This window comes from Theropithecus gelada, unplaced genomic scaffold (genome assembly GCF_003255815.1).
Source record: "Theropithecus gelada isolate Dixy unplaced genomic scaffold, Tgel_1.0 HiC_scaffold_15884, whole genome shotgun sequence".
Taxonomy (NCBI): Eukaryota; Metazoa; Chordata; class Mammalia; order Primates; family Cercopithecidae; genus Theropithecus; species Theropithecus gelada.
Genome location: NW_020257641.1, coordinates 4329259 through 4348264, shown reverse-complemented (window position 1 = coordinate 4348264; position 19006 = coordinate 4329259). Strand labels below are relative to the sequence as shown.

The following is a 19006-nucleotide window of genomic DNA, read 5'->3' as shown; positions in this document are numbered from 1 at the left end:
TACGTGTGCTTTTAATTTCTTTTTCTTGCCTTATTGCACTGGCTAGAACTTCCAGTACTATGTAAAATAAGAGTGGTGAGACGGGACATGCTTGTCTGGTTCCTATCTTAGGTGCTAAGTATGGTATTAGCTGTAGGATTTTTGTAGATGTTCTTTATCAAAATGAGGTAGTTTTCTATTTACTTCTGTTTATCTTATCTTTTTTTTTTTTTTTTTCCCAGAGCAGGAATAGAAGTTTATTTAAAAAGGCTCAGAACAGGAAAGAAAGGAAGGTGTGCTTGGGAGAGACCCAGGTGGGCACATGAAAGTTAAAGAAAGAAAGTTAAATGCCCTTATCTGAGTTTTTGTCAGAAATAGGTGTTAGGTTTTTTGTGAAGTTATCAGTATATTTTAAAAATTGAGATACTTTCTCCTAGTTGCCGTTCATTTAAAAATTAAAAATTGAGATTATATATAATTTACCTACTGGTGTTTCACTTTTTAAAGTGTGTGCTTTAGTGTTTTGTTTTGTTTTTTTTTTTTTTTTTGAATATTCACAAAGTGTGGAACTGTTACCACTATTTAAATCTAAAATACTTCACCCTCACATCCCATTCCCATTAGCACTTACTCCTTATTTCCCTCTCTCCCCAGTTTCTGGCATCCTATTTTCTGTCTTTATGTTGCCTATTCAGGACATTTTGTATAATTGGAATCATGTAATATTTGGCTTTTGTGTCTGGTATCTTTCACTTAGCATGGTGTTTTCAAGGTTCATCCATAATGTAGCATGTATCAGAAGTTCGTTCCTTTTTATGGCTGAGCAAGATTCCATTGTATGATTAGACTACATTTTCTTTATCCGTCTGTTGATGGACATTTGGGGTTGTTCAACTTTTTGGCTGTTGTGAAGAATGATTCTTTGAACATTGTTGTAAAAGATTTCATGTGGATATGTATTTTCATTTCTCTTGGCTGTATACTTTGCAGTAGAATGGCTGAGTTGTACATTTAACTTTTTGAGTAACTGCTCAAACACAGTAAACACACAGTTTTCCAGTTTTGCGGCACTATTTTATATTCTTACCAGCCACCTGTAAGAGTTTCCAGTTTCTCCACATCCTCGCCAATAGTTGTTATTGTCTGTCTTTTTCATTATTTTCACCATAGTGGGTGTAAAGTGGTATCTCATTGTGGTGTTGATTTGCTTTACCTTGACGAGTAATGGTACTGAACATCTTTTTCATGGGCTTGTTAACCCTTTATATACCTTGGTTGGAGAAATGTCTATTCAAATAAATCTTTTGCCCATTTTCTAAAGGGGTTAATTGCCTATTTATTGTTGAGTTATAAGAGGTCTTTAGATGTGCTACATACCAGACTCTTAACAGATGTGATTTATTTGCAAATATTTCTTCCCATTCTGTGGGTTTTCTTTTCACTTTCTTGATAGTGTCACATGAAATATAAAGTGTTAAATTTTGATGAAGTCCAATTTATCTGTTTCTTTTTTCTTTTGTTATACCTAAGAAACTATTGCCTATTTTTGGCCAGGTGTGGTGGCTCACACCTGTAATCTCAGCACTTTGTGAGGCCGAGACGGGCAGATTATCTGAGGTCAGGAGTTTGAGACCAGCCTGGCTAATATGGTGAAACTCCATCTCTACAAAAATACAAAAATTAGCCAAGTGTGGTGGTGCACCCCTGTAGTCCCAGCTATGGGGGTGGCAGGTGGGGCCCTGAGGTGGGAGGACTGCTTGAACTTGGGAGGCAGTGGTTTCAGTGAGCTGAGATCGTGCCACTGCACTCCAGCCTGGTCGCAAGACTCTGTCTCAGAAAAAAAAAAAAGAAGAAGAAGAAACTATTACCTATTTTTACCACAGAAAAGAGGCCAGGCATGGTGGTTCATGCCTGTAATCCTAGCACTTTGGGAGGCCAAGGCGGACAGATTGCCTGAGCTCAGGAGTTCCAGACCAGCCTGGGCAACATGGTAAAACCCCGTTTCTGCTAAAATACAAAAAATTAGCTGGGCGTGACAGTGTGCACCTGTAATCACAGCACTTTGGGAGGCCAAAGGCGGGGGATCATGAGGTCAGGAGATTGAGACCATCCTGGCTAACATGGTGAAACCCCGTCTCTACTAAAAATGCAAAAAATTAGCCAGGCGTGGTGGTGAGCGCCTGTAGTCCCAGCTACTCGGGAGGCTGGGGCAGGAGAATCGCTTGAACCCGGGAGGTGGAGGTGGCAGTGAGCAGAGATTGTGCCACTGCACTCCAGCTTGGGCGACAGAGCCAGACTCCATCTAAAAAAAAAAAGAAGAAAGGAAAGCTGGGTCTGACCTCCTCCTGGTTTCTTCCTGCTTTTTGGGCTGCACCTTCTTAGCTTCCTTTATCTAATGTCTACTAATTAGTCATTATATTCCTAAAGCTTGATTCTAGGCCTTTTCCCTTCTCAGGCAGTGCTTTTTCCCTGGTTACAGATATCCATAGCTGTAATTTTATTTATTAGCTATATCACATTTTTTCATAAATGTTTGTCTCCTATACAGATCTTGGGACAGGATTGGAACTGTATGTGAAACAGCTGCCTGTCTGACATTTCCTCTTGTATTTGAAACATATATCTAAAACCAAATTTATATTCTACTTCTGGCTGAAAGACAAAACACAAAACAGTAAATATTGCTCCACCCTAAATGTTTTCTGTACTCCTTATAAGCGTGATTGCTCCATTATTCATCCTGGTATGTTAAAGGTTGGGTGTCATTTTTGATACCTCCCTCTCCCTCGCTTTTCATAAATATTACCACTGATTCGTATGGAGTTTAACTCAAATATTGCTTTTTTATTGAGGTAAAATCTACATATATAATTAACTATCTTTACCATTTTTAAGTGTACAGTTCAGTGGTAATAAATACATTTATATATATATTTTTTCTCTTCACTCTTCCCCCCCCCTTCCTGGCCTTTGGTAACCACCAGTCTAATCTCTACCTTCGTGAGATATACCCTTTTAGCTCCCACATATGAGTGAGAACATGTGATATTTGTCTTTCTGTGCTTGGCTTATTTTATGTAATATAATGGCCTCTAGTTCCATCCGTGTTGCTACAAATAACAGGATTTCATTCTTTTTATGGCTGAATTATATACCATTGTGTATATATACACATTTTTCTTAATTCCATTCATCTGTTGTCCTCCCAAATGGTGTCAGATCCCTCTGTTAAATGTGGGCAGGCACCCCCTACCCCACTGCCTGGTAGGCATCATTTTTGCAGGTTTACATTTGGCGATTATTTGACTAATACCTATCTCGGCACTGGACTGTAACCCTTCTGCATACAGGGGACTGTGTGTCTGTTTTTGCTCATTCTGAGACTCGGATACCTTGCAGGCTGTCCTCTTAGTCCCAGTGTTCTCTGTGATTGGTTTGTTTCACAGGAACCAGCTTTTCTTCTTTGTCTCTTAGTAAATCTTGAGTGCGTGTACGAACATTTAGTATCTGAGATGACTAGATTCTTTTTCTCTCTGCTTTTTCCCATGGATTCTTATATACCCACTGGGTTCTGGAGTGTTGCATATGAGCTGGAGCTGAGAGAGAACTGAGCAAAACACAGGAGAGAATGAATGACAACGTGGGGCTCATTTCCAGGCTCCTAAACGACCTCTTGGGCAGAGGTTCTGATCACTCGATAGCTGCCTTGGTTGGTTAGCGCTGCATGTCCACAGAGGGGCTTCCTAGGCTGACTCAAAAGGGTGTCTATTAAATGATCTATGTCCTTCTAATGCCCATTTGTGAAAATTTAGCAGCCTGTACTCAGCATAAGGACTTGGCAACAAGTATCTGTTTAATAAATGGTGACAGTAGTTTTGGTTGTTAATTGTGGAGTGTGGGTGCCCCCATGCCTGCATGTGGAGAAGTGTAGGCAGTGTCAGGGAGCAAGCCTAAGGGGATTGCTTTGGAAATGTGTGACTGTCCTTCCTCCTTAGGAAAGGCATCTGTGCCCTGCTCTGCAACGCTTTAGCTGTGGGACTTTGGGCAAGTGACTTAACTCTTGTGAACCACATGTGCTCATCTGTAAAATGGAGTGAAGACCTTACAGAGATTTGGTGGAGAATAAATGAGATTGTGTGTAAAATTCTTAGCACAGTGCCTGGGACATGGTTGGTGCTCAGAATAATAGATTCTCCTCCAGTTGCTCGATTTTAGGGGTATATTCATTTTTTAAATAAAAATAATATTTGAGAATAACTGTCATGCTTGTAGACTTTCAGATTATTTTGGAGTACATGTTTAAAATTTAACATTTATTTACTTTTAAAATTGTTATTATTATTTTTTGAGATGGAGTTTTGCTCTTGTTGCCCAGGCTGGAGTGCAGTGGTGCGATCTTGGCTCACTGCAACCTCCGCCTCCCGGGTTCAGGCGTGTCTCCTGCCTTAGCCTCCCGAGTACCTGGGATTATAGGCGCTCACCACCATGTCCAGCAAATTTTTGTGTTTTTGTCTTTTTAGTAGAGACGCGGGGTTTCACCATGTTGGTCAGCTGATCTTGAAATCTTGACCTCAGGTGATCCACCCTCCTCGGCCTCCCAAAGTGCTGGTATTATAGGCGTGAGCCACTGCGCCCAGCCATTGTATTCTTTAAAGTGACAATACTCTTTAAAGATTTTTATATTTTATCTTATTTTGTTTTATTTTATTTTATTTTATTTTACTTTTTGAGATGGAGTCTTGCTCTGTTGCCCAGGCTGGAGTGCAGTGGTGCAGTCTCGGCTCACTGCTACCTCCGCCTCCCAGGTTCAAGGGATTCTTCTGCCTCAGCCTGCCGAGTAGCTGGGACTACAGGCACCCACCACCATGCCTGGCTAATTTTTTGTATTTTTAGTAGAGACGAGGTTTCACCGTGTTAGCCAGGATGGTCTCGATCTCCTGACCTCAGGTGATCCGCCCGCCTCGGCCTCCCAAAGTGCTGGGATTACAGGCGTGAGCCAATGTGCCTGGCTCAAGATTTTAAATTTTTATGGGCATATAGCAGGTGTATGTATTTATGGGTTACATGAGGTATTTTGTATAACAGTCACATCAAGGTAAGTAGGGTATCCATCAACCCAAGCAATTGTCATTTCTTGTGTTACACTCTTTTAGTTATTTTAAAATGTACAATAAATGTTGACTGTAGTCACCCTGTTGTGCTATCAAATACTAGATCTTATTCTAACTATGGTTTTGTACCCTTTAACCATCCCCACTCCCTTCCCCACCACCACTATTCTTCCCAGCCTCTGCTGGTAACCGTTATTCTTCTCCCTATCTCTATGAGTTCAGTTGGTTTAATGTTTAGCTCCCACAAATGAGTGAGAACATGTGAAATTTGTCTTTCTATGCCTAGCTTCTCTTAACATAATTTCCTCCAGTTCCATCCATGTTGTTGCAAATGACAGGATCTCGTTCTTTTTATGGCTGAATAGTGTTGCGTTGTGTGTAGGCATCGCATTTTCTTTATTCTTTCTCCTGTTGATGGACACTTAGGTTGCTTTAAAATCTTAGCTATTGTGAACAGTGCTGCAGTAAACATGGGAGTGCAGATATCTCATCAATATACTGATTCCTTTCTTTTGGGTATATACCTAGCGGTGGGATTGCTGGATCATATTGTAGTTTCAGTTTTAGTTTTTTGAGGAACCTCTATACTGTTTTCTGTAGTGGCTGTACTAATTTAACATTTCTGCCAACAGTGTACAAGAGTTCCCTTTTCTCCACATCCTTGCCAAAATTTGTTATTGCCTGTCTTTGGATTAAAGCCATTTTAACTGGGGTGAGATGATACCTCATTGTAGTTTTGATTTGCATTTCTCTGATGATCAGTGATGTTGAGCACTTTTTTAATATGCCTGTTTGCCATTTGTGTGTCTCCTTTCGAAAAATGTCTATTCAGATCTTTTGCTTATTTTTAAATTGGATTATTTGGTTTTCTTTCTATTGAGTTGTTGGAGCTCCTCATATATTCTGGTTGTTAATCCCTTGTCAGGTGGGTAGTTTGCGAATATTTTCTTGCATTCTGTGGGTTGTCTTACACTTTGTTGATTGTTTGCTTTGGTTGCCCATACTTGTGGGGTGTTACTGACAAAATCTTTGTCCAGACCAATGTCCTAGAGAGTTTCCCCCATGTTTTCTTTTAGTAGTTTTATAGTTTGAGGTCTTAGGTTTAAGTCTTTAATTCATTTCTATTTGATTTTTGTGGTGAGAAATGGGGGTCTAGTTTTATTCTTCTGCATATGGATATTCAGTTTTTCCAGCACCATTTATTGAAGAGACTGTCCTTTCCCCAGTGTGTGTTCTTGGCACTGTTGCAAAAATGAGTTCACTGTAGATGTGTGGATTTTATTTCTGGGATCTCTATTTTGTTCCATTGGGGTCTGTGTGTCTGTTTTTATTCCAGTACCATGCTGCCACAAAAACAGCAATGGTAATAGTATAATTTGAAGTCAGATAATGTGATTCTTCCAGTTTTGTTCTTTTTGCTTAGGAAGGATGGCCTTGGCTATTCTGAGTCCTTTGTGGTTCCATGTAAATTTTGGGATTACTTTTTTTATTTCTGTAAAGAATGTCATTGGCATTTGATAGGGATTATGTTGGATCTATAGATTGCTTTGAGTAGTATGGATAGTAATGCTCTTTTAAAATTGCTTTATTGAAATATAATTTACATACCATGACAGCATTCATTTCAAGTGTATAATTCAGTAATTTTTAGTATATTCACAGATAGCTGTAACTGTGCATCTATTGATGGACATTTGGATTGTTTCTACCTTTGTCTATTGTGAATAGTGCTGCTTTGAACATTTGTTTACAAGCTTTTAAACACCTGTTTTCAGTTCTTTTGAGTGTATATCCAGGAGTCGAATTGCTGTATTATATGGTCATTCTATGTTTAACTTACTGAGGAACCACTAAACTGTTTTCCACAGTGGCTGCACCGTTTTATATTCTCTCTAGCCATTGCCCAATTCTCCACTTTCTGGCAATGCTTGTTGTTTTTTGTTGTTGATGTTGTTTTAATTTTTTTTTTATTATAGTCACCCTAGTAAATACGAAGTGGTATCTCATTGTGGTTTTGATTTGCATTTCCCTAATGACTAATATATTTGAACGTATTTCCCGTGCTTCCTGGCCATTTGTAGATCTTCCTTGGAAAAACATCTATTCAAGTCCTTTGCCCACTTAAAAATCGAATTGTTTGTCTTTTTGTTGTTGAACTATATATGATTTGCAGATACGATTTGTAAAATTTTTTTTTTTTCTTTCTGTGGCTCATCTTTTCACTTTTTTTATTTTTTTGGAAAGGGAGTCTCGCTCTGTCGCCCAGGCTGGAATGCGCTGGTGCGATCTCGGCTCACTGCAAGCTCCGCCTCCCGGGTTCTCACCATTCTCCTGCCTCAGCCTCCCAAGTAGCTGGGACTACAGGTGCCCGCCACCATGCCCGGCTAATTTTTTTGTATTTTTAGTAGAGACGGGGTTTCACCGTATTATCCAGGATCGTGTCGATCTCCTGACCTCGTGATCTGCCCGCCTCGGCCTCCCAAAGTGCTGGGATTACAGGTGTGAGCCAATCTTTTCAGAATTTTTTTTTGGGACGGAGTCTTGCTCTGTTGCCCAGGCTGGAGTGCAGTGGCGCATCTCAGCTCACTGCAAGCTCCGCCTCCCGGGTTCCTGCCATTCTCCTGCCTCAGCCTCCCGAGTATCTGGGACTACAGGCGCCTGCCACCACGCCTGGCTAATTTTTTTTTTTTTTTGTATTTTTGTAGAGACGGGGTTTCACCATGTTAGCCAGGGTGGTCTCGATCTCCTGACCTTGTGATCCTCCTGCCTCAGCCTTCCAAAGTGCTGGGATCACAGGCGTGAGCCACCACGCCCGGCCTCTTTTCACTTTTAAGTATCTTTTGGTGTATGAAAGTTTTAAATTTTGATGAAGTCCAATTTGCTTTTTTTCTTTTGTTGCTTGTGAACAACAGTGTCCTTTTGAGTAAGAAATAACCGTTCTGGATTTTAGCTAAGTTGGAAGAACCATATTTAATGGTGATACTCCTAAGAAATAATAGGGTTTTATCCAGGGTTTGTATATCTTGACATGTTCAAAATTATGTTGTTCTCTGATGCTTAATATTTATATGAAACCCATGGACTTAATTTTTAAAAGCGTAATCAAATTGTGACTAAAACAGCAATGAAAAAGCAGCCGAGTGGCAATTTGAAATGGGCTTCCTGTCTGTAATAGAATACTTCATCTTTGTGTGATTCCTTCTTGTTGCTAGGTTACCCGAAGGCCTTTCGGCTTTGAATGGTGAGAATATGAGAGTTAAAAATATGTTGCTATATAGATGTTTCTTCTTTTTTTCATCTCTGTGTGATTAGCAAGCCCCTTGAAGCAAAAATTACAGTTTTTCTTTCCATGAGTTTCAAAAGGCAAATTATTTGTAAGTTTTTAAATCATGCAGATGTGCTTATGCTCATGGGAGAATTGGATTTTCAGAATGAAAGAGCCAGTAATTATGGACTACTCAGTGTCCTTTATCTGCAACCACTTAATGATCTTTAATTGGATTTGATTGAAGCGAGGCCCATGAACATTAATTTGGTTAAAAAATACACAAGCTTTTGAGTTTCTTGAGCAAAACTAACATGTTTATGAGGAAAGATACAAACTATCATTTTGGTTAAATCCATGATAATTCTATAATAAATTTGTAGCTAAAGTAAAAGACCCAATATTTATTTGCTAATAAAACTATAAAGTAGGTAACAAGTAATCATAACATTATTGACTTTTATACGTGAATGTACCGAGTATCATTTTGTTACCAAATGCATTCTGCCTTATGGTTTTACACTTAAAAAACTGTAACTTGAAAAATATTACAGGTATCAGTTCTACTTTGTTGGAAATGAGAAATACCTGTTCAAGTCTGAAAACAGACCATTGACAGATTGTGTTAGATAAGATCGGAATTATTGCCTGGTGTAGCTAGGACAAAGCATTCATTTAAAGGCAAATCAGTTGTCTTTTCTTTATTAAGAAGCCAAGCCATTATTATCCATGCTTATCCTTTAAAAGCAATGATTGTGAATAAGTGGATCAGGTGCCAATACTAGGTTCACACTCTCTCCCTGTGCTTGTTTATTAGACTATGCATATTACAAGGTTTGGGATAGTGGTTCAGTATCTTAGGAAAGTGTTTCCATAGTCACGAATACAAGGATAATGTGTTTGTTACAAGGCTGGCATATGTGTTGAGCTGTGCTAAGAAGCCCACCTAAAATAGCCTGGAAGAGACTGCTTCTGATGGCAGCATAAGTCACGTAAGCTGCAGCGGACAGCTTATTTTATTTTCTATGTGGAAATAAGATTGCTTTTTGATACTTTTCTATTTAAGATTTGTGTTAGGAATATTCTTCTGTTTCTTGAGGGGGAAGAACTGATTAAAAATTTTTTAATAGCACTTTTAAAGAAGACTCTCTTACATGAGTAGAGTTGGATGGAGAAGGCTCACACCTCCCCCCAGCCCCCACCCCCCAACCCTTTTTAAAAAATCAGTGTTAGTCTAGGCTTTTATTTTGGAATAGGGTGGCAGTTGTCATTGGTGCCGCCGGATCACACTGAACAAGTGTGGGTGGAGGGTTTGCTGATGCTTAAGTTGCTGTGAGTAGGTATAGCTTTCAGAGCAGTGTTTTTATTTGGTACCAGGACTACTGACAATCATGACTACTGGTAAAGGTAGGCTGTTCTAATATATTCTGAAAAGTGTTTATAATTATTGCTGCTTGGCTAGGAAATGCTTGAATATTTTTATAATTCCTTTGATAACTAAAAATCCTGGGTGAAATATGGGAAAGATTGTTATGAATTTTGTTGGTATTTAAGCAGGGAAAAATTGTGAAGCCTACAGGGAAATAAACATCAATGTTAACCTTCTAAGACTAGGACCGAGGAAGTAGGCACAGTAGGCTGAGGCTAGCTGTGTTTTTATCTTCTGTTTATTTCATGGGCTTTTAATTTTTCTCTGCTTTCCTATGTTCACAGTATGAGGGTTATGAACATAAATCTATTTGCAATTGCAGGGTATTTGTTAATAAAGCTAAGCGGTCTGGAAAGGAATCTACTGGCTAGAAATTTCTAAGTTTTCCCAGTAGCATATAGAGGAAAAGCATAAATGATAGCAGTGCAAGGATACTGCTTCTGTCTTAAGTCATTATTTATTTTTTTCCCCTTTAAAAGATTTGCATTTTTAAAATGCAGAAATGTACAGGAAAACTACAAAAGAAGTGTTGTTCACAAAAAATCTTATTGATTAGCTGTCAGTCTTTCCACATAGCTTTTTCCCAGGTTTGGCCAGTATCGAAGTGATTTTAAAAGAGTCTGTGTAAACAGGGTTTGCATTCAAAGGTGTAGGGTGCAGTTGATGTGATGGGAACAACCTGTATCGCTGTCTTGCTTTCCTAGGGGATGGTTTTGCTGGCAGGCTCTTAATTTGTTGTCTCCAAAGGGTATTTCCAGACTCTTCTACTGAAACAGGTATTGCACAGAGGAAAATTGCATACAGTAACAAGTGTTTATTTGTCTCCTGCTGTGGGGAATTGGGCCCACATCCAGGACTTTTGCTCAGTGTTTATTTTGTAGTAGATTATTAAAGGTTTCTACAGCTATTTTCTTAAATTTGGTTAAGTTGGGCTGAAAGTACTGGAAGATGCTACATTTCTGCTCATATTTTTAAATCGAGAATTTAAAGTATATTTGTATTTTTTAATTGAGGATTTAAGGTATACAGTGATAATATTTTTATTTCATACCTAAGTAGCGTATGCTATTTTCAGGTTAAACTGCTGCAGGAAATCAATACCTGGGCAGGAGAGTTAAATAATTCATGTTCTGAAGTAACCTCTCCCAGAGCCTTTCCTTTGAGGATTTGAAAGTGTGTCACTTATAAGTGGCATTTGTCTTAAGTTGTGATATTTTCATTTGTATTTAACAACAGGTCAACATAATATGGGAGCCAACTTTTTCATGTTAAAAGCCATGGAGATAGCCTCCTGAATCTGAGTTTAAAATAAAGACTGTTCTTTCACTTAATATATTTTTTCAAATTGCCTGCCTCCTTAGTCACTGTCACCTGGAATTCAGGCTTAGATGCTTTGGTAACTTTTACCCTCAGTAACTGTAATCGTGATAGGAAACAAGGATTAAAATACTGTTTCTTATGGAAGTGGCATATTTGAATCATATATTAATTCATGACCATTAAAAATCTGCAAAATGTAACAGCATGGGTCTTCCAAGGTGTGTAGGGTACTTTAGTGTTTTCAGAACTCTTTCCTGCATTTTGTGTTTTATGAATGTCACAGCAGCCCCATGAGGAGTAGGAAGGGCGGCTTTTCAACACAGATACCAAAGGGTTTGGGTTTTCTAGAATTGGGTTAGTTGCAGGATAGGGGAGAGCCCTAGTTTTTGCCATCTTAGACCTAAGTCTTTCTTCCAGAAAGCCATCTTGTCAGGCCAAGTGCTCTGGAATCCTTCAGACAGGGTATGAGTGCCACCACTGCACGGGCAGTATGTGATCTGGGACTGGCAGCATGGCTGTCCACCTTCATTTTCTCATGTGCAAATTGGGGATGATAGTCCCTATGCTAAGGAGCCAGTGGGGGCCTTGGGCCTGGCACATCAGTCTTACCCTATTGATATAGGAACACATCCACTGTGGCAGCTCCAGATGATCTCCTAACAGGAGGTGTGAAGGTTGAACTGAGGTTTAAAATAATACAATTGATCTTTTTGTGTAGATAGGGAAAGCTAAGAAAACAAGATGCGGAATCAAATGTATCCTAAGATCTTATAAAAAGAAACCGCCATTCAGTACGCAGATCTTGGTCACTAATACCACCAGGGCTCCTTGGGGAAATGGCTGAGTTTAGGCCTGGAGCAAGGTGAGCCAGTGTATCTCGCAGGGCTAGAAAGTAGGGAAGTGGTTGAAAAAAATCAAGGAAAAAGCAAAACAAAACAATAGTATGGGTATCTCTGAGAGACACAGGAGTCAACTGAAAGTGCTTCCAATAGCCAAAGCTAGAACACTTGAAGCAACATAGTAAAGTAGTGTTGGGTTTTAACCCAAAGTATAAAATAAATGTTAATGATCCATACTGATGTAAATAAAATGACTGAAAAGTGTGTAAATGGAGATGAAGAGATGAACCTCTTGTGCAGAATTATTCCAAATCATTTATGCAAATATCCCACTCTAAAGGAGGGGAGCATAACTTGCTAGTCTGTCAGTGTGGTGGGTGTTCTTGATAGGATGTGATGAGAATGGCATTTTACGTCTGTGGTCTTCCTCCCAAAGCCCCATAAGCTCTGTGGAAACATGGCAGAAGCCTCAGACCAACCCAAAATGAAGGATATTCTATAAACTCCCTAACCATGTCAAGGTCATTGAAAACAAAGTCTGAGAAACTGTCACAACCTAGAGGAGCCTAGCAAGGCAGGATGACTAAATGGTGTCCTGAATGGGATCCTGGAGCAGATAAAGGACCTAAGTTAGGGAAAAACTAAGGAATGCTGAATACACTAGGGACAGTAGTTAAAGGTAACAGTTGGTCTGCATGTTGGGTTATGTGCTTTAAGAAAATCTTTTTCACTGTTTCGTGTCTTTAAAACATGTCATTAAAAAAACAAAACACACAAAGATTAAAGACATGGACACCAGTAAGGATACTATTTGGTAATACAGATTACCTGAGGGATGAGGAAGACCCAAATTAGGTCGGCCTCAGTAGGACTGGAGAGGAACTGGAAGTGAGAGGTGGTGGTTCGAAGCAGCACTGACCACACCCAGTGCTTATTTAGGGCAGTGGGTGGAGAAAGACCTGATAGGAGATAGGAGGGGAAGAGTTAAGAACAATTCCATATTTTGGCCTGGACAAATGGTGGTAGGACCAACTGAAGTGGGGAGCCTGGAGGGAGAGCAGGTTTTAAGGGTAAGATGATTATAGGTGATTATAGTTCTGGATACTTGGACATAGAATTTTGTTTGTACGTGAGTTTGATTCAAATGGGTTTGTATCTTGGAGTAGAGTTGAGATTGCTATTAGAGGAGTAAGTATTATTGGAACATGGATATTTATGTTAAATTGTCATCTTATTTATCTTTATCTTCGTATGTAGCAGTATGGTATTTGCCTCTCTAGCTAAACAGGGTTCTGGAGAATGAGATCGTTAAAGCAGAGATGGATGATTCGAAGAATTATTATTATTTGCACAAATGGCAAGTAGCTCTTAGTGTAATTACTTTAAAGTATGAGAGAACATTCTGGTAGGAAACCTTTTCCAAATTTGGCTCTAAGTTTTCCCACCTGATTTACTTTTGTGCCTATGTAGTGATTGTCAAAAAGAATTGGGTCAAGATTGGTACAGTGTTAATTAAAATGACATTTCCAAAAGAGCGCAGGGTGTAGATCTGATATCTGTGGGATTTGGGTTCTGACATTTATAACTTTCAGGGCAAGTTGGAAGGTAAAATAAGTACTGTGATCAAAAGGAGAAATGAACATTTAATCAATGAAAGGATATATGGTGACTCTTACGTAATATGACACTCAGATTAAGGTGTTGAAATTGTAGTTGTTGACTTCTGGAAGTCTCAGTTTTCAGTCATCAGTATGCCAACTTTATTCACATCCCTTCGTGTTGCTTAAAACTTTCCCCTTTTCCATGAAATAGTAAAAATATAAGTTAGAATATGTCCACTTAAGGCCTGCATGGTACCTTTTCCGTTCCTTTTTAAGGGATAAATGATGATTTCACTGTCCTACTATCCTCTAACCTATTACAAGGAAGAAGTTTGTGGTTGTCATTATTATTGTAATTATAGTCACCCATTCTCGTTCATTAATGCCTTTGTGCCTTTGCCATTCCTGCCTTGTCCCTTTCTTGCCCCAGGAAGCTTGCACACATTATTTTCACCTAGAATGCACTTCACTTTCCTCATGCCTGCCTAGTTTTCAGGTCTTGGTGCAGAGGCTTCCTCAGAAATGCCTTGCCTGGACTTCTGTGGCTTCTAGGAATTCGCTTTCCTAAGGCTCCTTATGCTGGCTTATGATCGGCTTTGTGGAATAAAGATGGGAACTGCTGTGTTCACCTCTGAATTACCAGCAGCCAACCGAGTGCCAGGCACAGGGTGGGCATTTACAAATATCCTGGGCATACACAAAGGGTATGTGAGCTGGGTGTGGTGGCCCATGCCTGTAATAGCTGGGATTACAGGTGCCCGCCACCGTGCCCTAATTTTTGTATTTTTTTTTAAGCAGGGATGGGGTTTTACCATGTTGGCCAGGCAGGTCTCAAACTCCTGACCTCAAGTGATCCACCTGCCTTGACCTCCCAGAGTGCTGAGATTACAGATGTGAGCCACCATACCCAGCTCATGGGTCTTTAAAATACAAAATTTGAAGGAAAAAAACACACACACAATTGGAAGGCCCTCTTTTCTTTGTAAAAACAATTTTTGGAGTCTTTAGTGTACTTGGATTTCTTTGTACAGAAATGAAAATGGTGTTTGAGCTTGGCTTACTGTATTCAGTTATCTGCAGTTAGGCCAGGCTCTGATAACCTTTGTGCATGTGCTGCTGGCTGTGAGGCTAGACCCACAGGGTAAGTAAACCCATTCCAAAGAGAAAGAGTACATACACTTTTTGTAGGACCTCTCTCCCTGTCAAAACAATGAGCCTTGCCCTGCTGCTTAGTCAAAGGCATTCTTTTGCTTCATTGTTCAAGGCAAATTGGAACCTTCCTTCTACCTTTCTCTGCCTCCTACTCTTAAATTCCGTGTCCATGACAGAGATGCCTGAGTAATCCTGTCCCACGTAGATGAGGTTATGCCTTTGGTAAAAGGCCTGCAGCATAGTGTGATTTGGCCTTCTCTGAGCCACCATGTCCAAAATGCCTCTCACCACCCTCTGCCTTTCCCCTCACTTTGTTACAGAACACTGTTCTTTTCCTTCTTCGCCTTTATCACAGATTTGTCTTTACAAATGTTGTTCCCCTTTATAGTGGAAAGTCCCTTTGGGCAGTTAGCATGAATGTTTTGTTCACACCGTATTCCCAGGAACTAGTGAAGTGCCTGAAATGTAGTAGATCCTCATCCTCAGTGAATAAGCAAAAGAGGGAGACAGTTATCCAAGTCAGGTGGCAACAAGCCATCTCCTCCTCCTGTAAATTATCTTGGCTGTTATTTCTTGAAGTAAATTAATGCTTTACTCATGAACTCAGAGCTTAAGAAAGAGAATCTGTTCTCCTCTTCCATTCTCCATTTGTTCCTTTCTTTTCCCCTTTTCTCCCACCTCTTCCCCACCATGTTCTCTTGTGTCCTTCCCTTGTTTCCTCCCACTGCTATCAAGAGGTCCATCGTCAGCTGGAAGAGAATCCTGGCCTCCATAGTCACAGCATATTTGTGAGCTGGATGGAAGGCCTGTGATGGGGCCCAAGACCCTGGCCCCGCACCATTCGTGCTCAGAAGTTCCCTGCATGGTGGTGTTTGTGCTCAGCAAGGCTGACTTTTTGGCATGCAGGACAAAAGGGAGCATGGGATGTTGGTGCTTATAAATTGGGTGTGAAATTTCTCACACAGTGGTTGTCTTTGGCATAAATTGGGCAATGTGATTATTACGTGGGCGGTTGGCTTGGGAGCTGGGGAATACAGATGGAAGCTGAAGGTAGTGGTGAGCAGGCCTCAGTGGTGGCCGAGATGATGGAGATGTGGTGTGTGGCACACTCACTTGACCTGTTTGGGCTAGAAAATAAGCATATGATCAAAGTGTGGGGACAGTTATCAAATAAGTACTTTCAGTAATATAGCTATAATTTACAAAAATCTCTTTAAGGATATCCTGTACCTTACATAGAATAATTGCACTTATCTGCACTTCCTCCTCCTAAAATATACTTGTTGAAACCTCTCATGATGTTGATTCCTCCTAAGCTTTGCTTTCTTCCTGTTTTTAGCCTGCAGTTGTGTGGCCTGTATACCCGGCCATGCATCAGAATGTCTGGACAATTATCTAGACAAATGATAGCAGGGAAGCTGAGTGCCATTTACATTTAGGTTTGTAATAATATCCACATATAATTAAAAGAATTTCAGAAAGCTAACTACTTTGAAATTTTGAGACAAGTTATTTTTGGTTTATGTTAACTCTTTATAATTATGTAAATACAGCAATGAGCACTCTAGATAGCTTTTGTTTTAAGTGTATGTATGCTATAGTTATCCAAAGGTCTTATTAAAATCATTGAAAATCATCAACTAAAATATGACTTTAACGTTTCAAATTGTAGGACTGGAATTATTCAGATTTGAATGAACATTGCACCAAAAAAACAGACATATTAATATTGATTGGACAAAATAAACCCAAGTTCTTGTGTGTGTGTGTGTATATATATATACCCTTAGAGACAAAAAGCAAAGGAAGGGAGCACAAAGAGACTGGTACTTTAATATCCAGAGTACCAAAGAGCTCCCTGGGGGTGAATTAGGGAAGATGGGAATAAACTATCCTTCCTGCTGGAATAGCTAGTCCCCGACACAAAACCCTCTGAGCACCTGAGCTGAGCCCACAGTATCATTTCCTGGAACGACACTCACACTGAAACATCCACAGGAACTCAATTCTCCATAGAAATATCCACCATTCCTCAACATCCACAAGAGCTCTTAGACTGAAAGCCTGGCTTCATGTGTCGTTAAGGACCATCATTCCCAGACCTAAGTGTATTAGTGCCTCAAACTCTGCCCAGGACCGGACAGACCCAGGGTAAGACGAAAACAGACAGAGCCTTCCCCAAGAGAGCTGCTTCTGCTTCTCCTACTTGCCAGGTTCGCGGAGCTGGGACTGTCCTCTAGTACCCTCCATCAGTCACTTAACTCAGAGTTCATCCAGCAAGAGAGGGAGGGGAAAGGGGCTGAAATAAGTGGTCATCAATAGGAATCTTCCTCTTTTAGATACCAAAGCTCTTCTGGGCAGAAGAACCGACCTCATCCATCTGGGCATTCTGCTTTAGCTGCCCCTCTTCCCCCTCCCCGCCCCACACAGGGCCTGGTAGAAAGCTAGTTTGTGACTCACCTCACTATTGACTTTTGTACTCTCTGGTCATGAATTTCTAGCTGCTTTCAAGCTTGTCTCTGTGGAAACATGATGACTATAAACATCTACAATAGCTCAGTAAAGCTCAGGATAGGATGAAAAGAATTAGCCATTGTAGTGAAGGAAAAAATTAGTTCTTACTTTACGAATCTGAAGGTTTCTCCTAGCATTTATCTGAGAGAGACAGAGAGAGAGAATGAATGAATATGTGTGTGTGTGTGTGTATGTGTGTGTGTGTGTGTGTGTGTGTGTATATATATATATATATTTTAGATACCAAAGCTCTCCTGGGCTTTGGCAGAAGAACTGACCTCCGCCATCTGGGCATCCTGCTTTAGCTGCCCCTCTTCCCCCTCCACACCCCGCACAGGGCCTGGTCTAAGAGCTCTTGTGGATGTTGAGGAATGGTGGATATTTCTATGGAGAATTGAGTTCCTGTGGATGTTTCAGTGTGAGTGTCGTTCCAGGAAATGATACTGTGGGCTCAGCTCAGGTGCTCAGAGGGTTTTGTGTCGGGGACTAGCTATTCCAGCAGGAAGGATAGTTTATTCCCATCTTCCCTAATTCACCCCCAGGGAGCTCTTTGGTACTCTGGATATTAAAGTACCAGTCTCTTTGTGCTCCCTTCCTTTGCTTTTTGTCTCTAAGGGTAAGTTTATAGTCTTTCTGACATATGTTTGGAGATACTCTTCTTCAAGACTGATCTTAAATACATCACTCTTGGCGTGTTGCTGTAAGTTCTTTTCTCTGAGGAAGGCTTAATATTAACAGGGTTAACTTAAACTGGGCCTCCAGTTTGGCCAAGAGATTCTAACTTCAGGAATCCTAACTCCTGGGCATGACTTGGGAACTTTGCCTTTAATTCTCTGTTCCGTAGTGTCCAGGATGGGCACACAGAGTAGTGGGGGCAGGGGGAAGCTGGCTCATTTTTTCATTATCCCGTCAGGAATTCCTTGCCTCTGCTACATCTGTTCAGCAAGAGTCTTTGGAATTTGTTCTCTTTCGGTGTATATTCACTGAGCCTGGTAGCCCAGGGTGTTCCTGAGTTAAGTAGGATGTACACACATTTAAAGCCTGTCACACTTTTAGTCAATGTTAAGTGGACCAAAGTAGTACGGATCACATCCGAGGGTTGGTTGGAAGGCACAGTGGATCCTTTCTAAATCTGTCTGGCCCTACTTTGGATTCATATGTCATATTGTGTGTGTGCTGTTAGGAAAACCTCACACTGAATCCTACGTGCTGTTGACTGTGTTCCCACGTCGGACTGTGCACTCCAGAGTGAGAACCATGACTTCCCTTTCTACATGCCAGCTCCCAACAAAGTACCTGGGACACAAGTGTGCTTACTAGAGAAGTGCTAGAGGTATTCAGAGGTGGTATGCTCTCCAGTAGCCTCCCAGTAGTAGAGGCTAGGGTGCTCTGGGAGTCCAGTTTTCTTACAGAAGTAACAAAATGATTACTTTGAGACCAAATCACCTGTAAGGTGACCCTGTGCTCTGGACTCGAACTTTCAAGTTCCAGGACATGGAGGGTTTGGAGAGAGTTTAAAACATTGATGCCACTTGATGGAAGCATATTCCTAATTGAGTTTTTTCCTTTTGCTTACAAATGACAAATTTCTTTCTTGTGACCCTGAGAAACTTGTCATTGAGACCTCTTAAGGACACTTGACAAGGGGGAAATGGGTACTTTCCCTTTGGAATCAGTTCTAGAGAAGGTGGTTTTAACCATGCCTTCCTCCATTTCTCTATAATGTCCATACATTTCTTTCGGCTGCCTAACTTGAATTAGGTGTATGGCCTTTTAAGCACATTTTTAAAGAAAAT

At 40.4% G+C, this 19006-nt stretch overlaps 1 protein-coding gene across 7 annotated transcripts in view; it reads left to right on the top strand.

Moving 5' to 3' along the window:
* LOC112617142 (CLIP-associating protein 1-like) overlaps positions 1–19006 on the top strand; it is a 304701-nt gene that overhangs the window by 149767 nt on the left and 135928 nt on the right. Inside the window, exon 1 of one of the 7 annotated variants that reach the window (XM_025373876.1) lies at positions 9713–9762. The exons of the other annotated variants lie outside the window; for them this stretch is intronic. Within the exon in view, the coding sequence (XP_025229661.1) occupies positions 9747–9762 (16 nt within the window). The 5' untranslated portion in view covers positions 9713–9746. Of the gene's footprint in view, positions 1–9712; positions 9763–19006 lie in introns of those variants that run through there. 7 annotated transcript variants of the gene reach the window in all.